The 10,321-nt window shown below is 39.5% G+C and overlaps 1 protein-coding gene across 1 annotated transcript; it reads left to right on the top strand.

Moving 5' to 3' along the window:
* Positions 1-6,432: 6,432 nt before the first annotated feature.
* LOC135409699 (endogenous retrovirus group K member 113 Gag polyprotein-like) lies at positions 6,433-8,502 on the top strand. Its single transcript, XM_064645592.1, has one exon. It carries the CDS (start codon positions 6,433-6,435, stop codon positions 8,500-8,502), a length of 2,070 nt encoding a protein of 689 aa, XP_064501662.1.
* Positions 8,503-10,321: the final 1,819 nt, after the last annotated feature.

The raw sequence follows: 10,321 nt of genomic DNA, 5'->3' as shown, positions 1-10,321 counted from the left end.
GTTCCTTTAGGGATTTGTCCTAAAGATCTTATTCACACTGAACTCTATTTTGAAACCAAAATTCCAGAACTTCTTCCCAGTTACCACTTTCCACTGTTACTATCTGTTCCTTTTACTACTATTTTTTCCCCTATATTTGTACAGAAATCAGACACTATGGGACAAAAAGAGAAGAGATTTTTAAAGGATCTTTCAGTTCTTTGAATCCAGGAAAGATTTTTTGTTTCTTTGTTTTGACTCAGTTGTAAAGGAGTTGAGATTTAATTGTTATGTACTTTCATGGCTAATCATAGTGTCCAGGTTCTTAGGGGGAAATACAAGAACACAAAGACTATCACATTGAAGAATGTTCTAAATGGAAGTAAAAGAGATATGAAACTGTACTTTTGCCAGCAAAATGTACACACAGTACAGTGACAGCCATAATGTACTGTAGAATTTAGCAGTTTTGGGCCCAGAATTGATCATTTAAACACACAGGATTTCACTTAGTATAAAATCAGGAAGTTTACAATAACTCTCCACAAATGTTTGAGCTATGGATCTCTAATACTTACGAAGAAAAAGTAAAAGGAATGAATATAACAAGCGAAAATACTGAGTGGTTCCTGTCCAAATGAATTATTTTCTTCCTTTAAGTCAATTCACTTCACCTCTCCACTGAAATTTGATGTGCAAAAGAGAAGTTTTATGAGACACATTTGAATCACAATTAAATATGAAAGTATTTTGTATGTGAATATAGAAAGCAGAATGGATCAAAACTTCTAAGGAACATAGACAAAACAGAATGTTGCCGCTCCATTATGTTATTGTGTTTGGAACAGCAAACAAATTTATCATCAAAATATTTTTTAGACTGTAGAGGTAGGAGAAGGGGAAAGGCTGACGTACTGAAAGGGTTTTGGGGAATATACCTGGGGATAGGATTCTTTCGCTTACGAGAGTTTTTCTTCCCTCAAAAACTCTGCTCTATCCTATAGCTTTCCATCTCCTCTTAAAATGTTGTCTATCTTGTTCGCTATCTTGTCTTTTCAATTCTTTTCATCTTCAGTTCTTTCATTTGAATATTGCTACCATTTGCGTAGGAGGGCGAATGCATTTATTTTTTCTAAAAAGGGGAATTATTGAGATTGTTGTCCCAGTAAGGCTGGAAAAAAGGTGAAACACTGAATTTTTGTTTCTGTATTGAATTAGTTACCATGGAAATTCAGATTTTTTTTAAATTTAAAAAAGAACAGTTGCACCATTTTCACAGGATTCTTTTCTGGTAAAAATGAAAAACAACTGCCTTCAATTTTCATCATAATCTCTGAGACCAAAAAAGAATTCTTTCTTCAATTTCCAGATCAAAGAATTTGCTTAATCTGAGACTCAGAATAAAAAATATGCATTTATGACAAGTGCATTAGTCATAGTTGACACATAAGAAGCAGAAGAGTCAGTTGCAATTGACATTTGAAACACTGAGGATCATTTTGACATCTGCAGTTTATTTGAAGATTTTACCCATTTCAGAGTAAGAAGAATAAATAGGATTTAGTACATTATAAGCAAAATAATACTTTTTCTTATGACATCTAAAGAAGCTGATTATGATATTATCATGTATTTAATGATTACAAAGACAAATTATTCTATTTTTAATTACATTTTTCTTATTGTCATAGAAATAGCATACAAAACCAAATACATATTACTCTCGTAACATACGGAGAAAAGAATACAGACATAGTTACTGTAGAATAGCTAAGATATTCCTTTTTATTTCTTTTCTATACTGAATGAATTATGGGGCATTAGGTTAAGACAACCTCAGACTTCAATGTCATTATTGTGATCCTCAAAAATCAATTCAGTTTCCATTTAAAGTTGAGTCAGCTTTCAACAGAAAATTTACATATTTGGGGAATCCCAGAGAGTTATGAGTGCTGACAGGGCCAAGCTCAGCATTTATCTATCAGGTAAGTCAAAGTTATCTGGGATATTTTTTATTTTTTTTTACTGTCTTTCATTTTCCTGGTATTCTCTGTTTCTTCCCTTGCAGATAAAATGACAAAACTGTTGCCCAAGAAACCTATTTTTAAAGAAAGGAAAGTATTAGCAGACTTGTATGAAACTGGTTCTTCATTTTATCACAGACCTTATCAGAATAATTTTTTCTGTCTTGAGTTAATGCTCAAGATTCTCTGTTCACAGAACAAGTGTCATTTTTAGTTCAATATTTATAGACATAGAAAACTCTGAGAAAATTCAGTTAAAATTAGCACATTCTACCTATTATTGTAGGGAAGCCAATAATTCCTATCCTAAAATTACTATTTAAGAGGAATAGAAAATTACTATGTACTCAACCTGAAAATCTTCGTCCACATCAAAAAGATTGGACAGAGTTTAGTTTTTGTTAGCCTAATTTATATATTAGGGTTTTTTTTAATAAAAAGTACACCAGTAGAAGATTTTTCTAATTCTACTTGTGATACGTACAAAATTTTGGATTCAGATGTAATGCAGTTCTATATGTTTTATATAAAGCTTGGCATTATATCAAAAGTGACTTTGGACTTGAAGTTTTACAGTCAACTCAAAATTTATAGTCTCTGTGTCAAAAGAGAGAAGAAAAAATTAGTCGTTCCACGGTGGCACCAAATTTCTTCTTAGAATTCCCAAAATAGAGGGAAATAAATTTCCTTTATCAGTTTTCAGTAATTAGGCATTCAGAAAGATTAAAGTGCATGTTTTACAGATGAACGTGAGATTTCCACAAGATGTGGTAGAAGGCAGCTACTGTATAGTGTGGCACTGTTGAAACATAGGGACTTATACTCAGGAAAATTCTATTTTGGCTTGATATCAGTCCCAGCCCTAGAGCTTATTAGCTGATGGGGGCTGGCCCTCACTTTACATAGTACTATAGTTCCTGCTCGGGTGTACTGGGGTTATAATATTGGTGTTGGTATGTGTACCGTCACTTTAGTTTGTGTTTAGCTCAAGAGAAAAATAGTTCAGATGTTACTGACATCACCCTGGGTAAAACTCAAATAGGGCAGGATCCTACAGTCAGCAGTGTAGGAGCTACTCTTGGTCAAAAGCAAATACAAATCAAACTTATTTAAATTTTCCCAAATTTATTGTAATATATAACATAGGTCATATTCTGTTGTCTTTTTCTGTTTTCTTACAGCCTTTATTGCATACCTTTTAATCTTAAATATGCATTCTACCTCACAGCTTGAACAACTAATTTGCAACTGATTTCTGATGACTTATTTATAAAGAAGAGAGGCCAAATACAGTTGGCATTTGAAATAAACATTCCTGTAGCTAGTGAACAAGTTGCACTTCTAACAGTCTCTCTGGTGGATAAGTCCCCATAGCTTGAAAGAATAAATTGTCTACAAAATACTTTAGTCTGGCTGTGGTTGTGAAGAGGATAAAAGTAAAAAAATCAAGGAGAAAATTGATTAAAAAAGAATCTTAAAATTGTCATTGAAAGTACTTAATAAACTGCCAGGGAAACTTGAAGGAAAACAAACCAAACCAAAACAAACCAGAACAAAAAAACCCACAGAAGGAGAAATAAAAATTCAGACATACTTTTCTGTTTTGCAAATACGTCTCTGGAAATGCATTACATGGTATCGAGCTAGAAACAGGTCCAGATTGCTTCTTCTGTGATTCCTTTTTATTTTTTAAATATAAGTTTATAAAAAGTAGCCTAGTCACCTTCAAGAATGGCAAAAAAACCCAAAAACAGAGTGAATAAAGACAGACAAAACAATTACATCCAGTCAGATTTTCTTGTACTGGAACTAGTTTAAGCTCTTATTTTGGTTTTGTAATGGTGCCAGGTTTTGAAAATGACCAGTTAAACATTATTTTCTACTGGATTTCATGTTGCTTTATTTCTAGGGAATACCAGGCAATTATACATCTTTAAGAAACTCTCCTAGGAAACGTGTCAATTTTTGAAAATTCAAACTCCTCTATTCTTCTGTTTTGCTGTCAGAGTGGTAAAACTGAATTCAAAAAAAGAAAGAGAAAAACAAGAGGCAGAAACAGCTGAGACAGCTTCTGTGACTACAGAGAGAAACAAAAATACCCTAAGAGGTGGAATGAGGACTCTGAGGAACTAGAATAACTACTGCATGTTAAGAATCGTATGTCCAGGGAGGAGATCATAGCTATGGCTGTCTTCATTATCCTGTGTCTGTTGAAAAATTATTAAACTCTTCTTTAATTTCTACTTTTCTTTCTTGTAAGAAATAATACTTTATTCAGCTTTCTTTTATGCAATTTCTTTTTTGCTCTGAGGGCAAATAGATAGAATTCTAAAACGTTTACTTCAGGATGTTGTAGAGCACAGCATTTGGCAGAGTCAATTTGAAATTATATTGTATCATTGAAGAAGATGAGCATCAGGCAACTCCTTACAACGGCAAGGAACATATCTCTGCTTGTCAAATATAAAGATATAGAATATTTCTCTAGCCATAATCAAGTTCTAAATGTTAGGCGTAAAAGGAAAGGAAAAAAAAATCATCAAACAGCAAATATAATTTTAGCTACAGGTGATGACTCCAAATATCTCTCATAACTACAATTATAATACCAATGAAGAAAGAAGGAGATATATTTTTCACAGTATACAATACCATTGATTAGAATAAGAAAAAAAAAATCATGTGTCTTCTGAATAGAAGTTGGTGGGTTTACTCAGAAAAAGAAAATGAACAATGAATGTACACTTTTAGAAACCTTGGACCATGGTTTCTTACAATTAAAATGCTGATCTAAATTCATTGGTAAAGAATGTGGTCAAGTCTGATAAACTTAACTTTACACTTGCTTATGAGAATCTCACGTTATATTTTCACATCTTAGAGTGACCTCCAGCTAGGAACAGGTATGTTTATATCTTCTGATGGTAGATAATACAGATTAATCTAGATGCTGGAGACTATCAGTTTAGGACTGCTGACAATGGGGAAAAAATACAAACCAAAACAAAAATCACAAAAAAAGCAACAGATTGCCTTGAGCCTGTTCCTACAGTAGTGGAAACAAGTAATACTATTGAAGTTCCTGGGATCGCATTTTATGATGCTATGTGAACTATAGGGGCAGTGTGGTTGAGAGAAGGAGAATAGTCCACTAGCTGGGTTGCAAACCTAAAATAACTGTTTCATGTTAAAATATTTTTTAAGAAAATATCAAAAATAAATATTTAGAGCTATTTTTTATTTAGAGATATGTGCATTATCAGTTCTATGCTGTTTGCTTGCTGACCTTAAGAAAGTGCAGTTGCCCACAAAAAAAACAGGATGCCAACAGACAAAATTAGTAAATGTCCACTGAGAATATGCCACATCCATTCTTCTCTGGCATGTATTTTAAAACTGTAGTAAAAGCTCTGAGTTCAGTAATTTATTTTAACAGATATTTCACAGTCAGTCTCAGGGAATATTAATTTCTATCATAGACATTTTAAGTTATTTTTGATACTGGTAGCTCAGGAATCTACTGTAGTACTATCTAGGGCTTAGCAACTGAAAAGTGAGAAGCATAAATCTTCTCTTGTCTCTAGAACTGAATCTTTAAATTTACTGATAATTTAGATATTTATAATGTGTCACGGGTGACAGCGGGTCTGTCAGCACCTTGGCACATACTGACGAAGCAATAGATGTTGACCAGATCAAAGTATACCCCTGAGATGGACTGAAAGAGAGGACTGAAAATGGAGGCCCTGATCCTGACAACATACTGATGCATCCTGAAGAAGCTGTCCCGTGGGAACAGAGAACACTGTCTCATGAAAACAGGAGCACTGTCTCATGAGAACAGGGACTTGTTTTGAACGAGAGTAGTTGGGAAAAACATCAACATGAGAGAAAAATAAGAGCAGGTGCTCAGGACTGTTGTGGGAAAAAACTGGGCTGTTTTGAGAAAGAGCAAAGTTGTTGTGAGAAAGTAGAGTTTAGAAAATGCACCTATTAGCTGTAAGAATTTTGGTGTGAAAGTTTGAACTGTCCTATCCGTGTGCATTACGTGTGTTCAAAAACTGTACTTAAGGGGCTGCGCAGCAGCCCCGGCTGTCCCTGCTTTTTTCTTGGAATAAACTTTGCTGGAACCTTTTTTCGTGTCGCTTTGGCCGTTCCGACACTTTCAGCGACATCTGGCGACGCCGACGTGATTGCAACGTTGAAGACGGATTTATCTCCAATTGCGGAGCTGCCGTGACTTCCCTCCTAGAGGGGGAAAGAGCAGAGGATTTTCTCTCCTAGAGCGAGATTGGACCTGTGGGGCGAAGCACAGGGGGAACGGAGCCCGGTGAAGCTTGAGAGCGGGGGGGTTCCCGCGAAACGGTCCGGACCTGAACTTTTTGACCCTCATTAGGTAAGCTAACGGGGGTGCCACCGGGGACTAACAATGGGACAGCACATAACGAAGGAGGAAAGTGTGGTTCTATCCACATGGAAATCCCTCCTAAGCCGAAAGAATGTCAAGGTTACTGATTTTGCTTTGCGGCGCATATTGTTGTGGTGCAGGAAGCAGGGCTTTGAGGCCACGTCTAGTACCGCGTTTAGTATATCTGCATGGGAAAAGGTCGGTGATAAGCTGTGGGATGAAATATCTAAGGGATCGAAAGACGCGAATGATCTGGCAGTCACCTGGCGTTGGTTGTTTGATACTTTGAAAGAGTGGCAGGCAGAACAGCAGACAGGAGAAAATGAAACTAAGTCAGCTTCAACACAGAATGCTCTGAATTCCAAGGAGGGGAGCTCAACTGATACTAAAAAAGAGAAAGAACAGTCAGAGACCTTGAAAAATTCAGGTGGAGACTCAGCTGGCAGCAATCCAGGCCAGTTGCAGGCTTCGCAGTGCTCGGACGGAGGCTTAATTAATAGCGAAACTGACACTAAGCCAAGTCGTAAATATCCTACGCCTAACGAGCAACTAGCTGCCAGCAAACATGAGTCTAAGCCGAGTCGTAAATATATCACACCTGAAGAGCAATTAAAAATGCCTCAGTACTGGACATCCCCGACAAATATCACCCCGTCTTCCTATAGGACCCCTGCGCAGCAGCTAGCAGAGTTTGAAGCTCAGGATGATCCGCTTCATACTGCATTGCCTAGTAGTGATGAGGATGAGGAGGCTGTAGTTAGTCATCCTGTCACTGATAACACAGAGAGAGCTGCCTGCCAGCCCTGTGTCACTGATCGGAAGAAAGGAGCTGTTTCTCGGCCCCTTCGGAAAACAGCAGAGCCGTGGACTCTGCCCCCTGTAACTGTTACTGTGATGCCTAGACATCCAGGCAAATTTTGGAATCAGGTGAAACAAAAGGCAGCAGAAATGGGGGACTGGAATCTGTTGGACAGGATCGGTTATCCCTCTGAGACGTGTGATGCAGCTGCGTCTACGGGTCCTGGGGCTTACCCGGTTTTCAAGGCGGTGCCAGGCTCGGGAAGACAGGATGAGCACACTCCATTTGCGTGGAAAGTGGTACAAGATTTGCAGATGTGTGCCTCTAAGTACGGGATAAATTCCGCAGAGGTAATGAGACTGATAAGGGTGATAAATACAGATCAATTAGCACCCTATGATATTTCCCATCTTGGACAAATTCTGTTTCAACCAATTCAGTATCAAGTATTTCTAGCAAATTGGAGAAAGCTCGCTGAGAGAGCAGCACTAGATAACATGCAGCTGCCTCAAGGAGACCCGAGAAGGGGGGCTGGTGTTGATGCGTTGATGGGAACGGGTCCAGTTTTTTCAAACCCTCAAGTTCAAGCTCAGTGGCCGCCTGCAGTGCTAGAGCAATGCCAGCGTATGGGAATGTCAGCACTCATACAAACAATGGAGCTAGCTGCTCCAAAGCCTAAGTATACCACAGTGAAACAGGGGGTTAAGGAACCGTTCCTGCAGTTTGTAGAACGCATAGCCACTTCACTGGAAAAGCAGGTAGACGATGAAGATCTCAGACAAAGGCTCTGCCTGGAGTTAGCTAAAGATAATGCGAACGAGGATTGCCAAAGAATAATCGAGGCAATGCCTGGGACTCCATCAATCCCTGAGATGGTGGCAGCATGCTCTAAGGTGGGATCAGTGGCTCATAAAATGACTGCATTAGCTGCTGTCCTTCGACCTAATCCCAAATGCTATGGGTGTGGAAAGCAAGGACATGTTAAGGCTGAATGCCCAGTCCAGCAAAGGGGGAATAAGCAGAAAAATAAAGCAGCAGAGGCAGAAGTTACTTGTGGCCGGTGTGGAAAGGCAGGGCATTTTTCTAAAGCGTGTAGATCAAAATATCATGTTAATGGACAGTTGCTGCAGGGAAACTGGAAAAAGAGCGCGATGAGGCGCGTGAGGATACAAGTACCTCACCCACCCAATTCACACACGAGAACAGCCCCAATGGCTTATCCCTCTGTGACCGCCTCACCGGAAAAACCCGTGGAGCAGCAGGAATGGATGTATCCACAGCCGACACAGTAACTATAACAACGAGAGATGTTGTCAAGGTGCCACTGGACGCTCATGGTCCAATAGGAAAAGGGTTTAGTGCACTGTTAATTGGACGATCTAGCAGTATCATAGCTGGGTTAGATGTTCGTGTGGGTGTCATTGATGCTGACTTTACAGGGCAGATTTCTGCAATGGTGTCTACTTCTTATCCTCCAGTGACTATACCTAAAGGGACTCGCATTGCTCAGCTTGTACCTTTTCCGAGTTGTGTTCCTAGAACAGAGCAACGAGAGCGGCAGTCTGGAGGATTTGGATCGACCGGACCACCTCAAATCTTCTGGTCCCAAACTGTTTCTGCACAACGACCGCAGATGACCTGCACCATCTACAATGAGACTTGCACGCCATCCTCGATAAAGGTTATGGGCTTATTGGATACCGGAGCGGACGTGACCATCATCTCTCAGCGCTCCTGGCCCGTGTCCTGGCCACTTGTAAATACAGGGATGGGGGTGATTGGATTGGGAGGGACTGCTCAAAGCCATGTGTCTCAGTCGCCTCTAGCAATCGTCAACTCTGAAGGGCAAAGAGCCACTGTAAAGCCTTATGTCACTACAGCACCTCTGACTCTTTGGGGGAGAGATTGCTTGGAGCAATGGGGGGTAAAAATCACAACGGATTTTTAACAGGGGCCACTGTCTTGCAGGGTGTTCGTCAACCTACACTTGCTTTAACCTGGCTGACATGTTCTCCAGTGTGGGTTCCTCAGTGGCCCCTGCCATTAGAAAAATTGCAGGCCCTGCAACAGTTGGTGGCAGAACAACTTGCTGCTGATCACATTGAACCTTCCCATAGTCCATGGAATACCCCTGTCTTTGTAATAAAAAAGAAATCTGGCAAATGGAGACTTTTGCATGACCTGAGGCAGGTAAATGCTGTAATGGCAACAATGGGAGCCTTACAGCCAGGCCTTCCAGCACCATCAATGATTCCTATGGATTGGAACATTGTAGTCATAGATCTGAAAGATTGCTTTTTCACTATTCCCTTGGCACCATCTGACAAGGAGAAATTTGCCTTTACTGTTCCATCAATCAATCATGCTGAACCATCCAAAAGATATCAGTGGAAGGTGTTGCCCCAGGGCATGAAAAATTCGCCCACGATTTGCCAGTGGTTTGTAGCCCAAGCGTTGTCACCTGTACGTGAACATTTCCCAGAATGCTATTGTTTTCATTACATGGATGATATCTTGCTAGCAGCCAGCAAGGAGGAGCAACTGAATGAATTAGAAACATTAACTAGACAGTCTCTACAGCAATTTGGATTGGTTATTTCACCTGAGAAGGTGCAAAAAATAGAGCCTTGGAAGTATTTGGGCCTTATAGTCACTGCTCGTAGAGTGATGCCACAACCTGTCAAACTTAACATTGATGTACAAACCCTAACAGATGTACAAAAATTGATGGGATCTATAAATTGAATTAGGCCTTATCTTGGTCTTACAAATACTCAGTTGCGACCCTTGTTAGAGTCGCTCAAACATTCTGCCAATCCTTTGGAGCCTAGAACACTGGACTCTGAGGCAGTTCAAGCAGTCCAGAAAGTAGAATCATTGCTGCACACTAAATTCGTATCTCGTATTGACCTAACACAAATGGTTCAGTTGTTTGTTTTTATAGACCACGTGACTCCTTTTGGTGCACTTGTGCAGTGGAATACTGAGTGGACTGACCCTCTGCATATTTTGGAGTGGTTATTTCTACCTTTTAACCCTCACAAAACTGCTCCTGGCCTGTTTGAACTTCTTGCAGAAATAATTATGAAAGCCAGAAAACGATGCATAGAG

The sequence above is a fragment of the Pseudopipra pipra genome, chromosome 2, assembly GCF_036250125.1.
Source record: "Pseudopipra pipra isolate bDixPip1 chromosome 2, bDixPip1.hap1, whole genome shotgun sequence".
NCBI classification, from domain to species: domain Eukaryota; kingdom Metazoa; phylum Chordata; class Aves; order Passeriformes; family Pipridae; genus Pseudopipra; species Pseudopipra pipra.
Note: the sequence above shows the minus strand (reverse complement) of the source record. Positions and strands in the feature narration are given on the sequence as shown.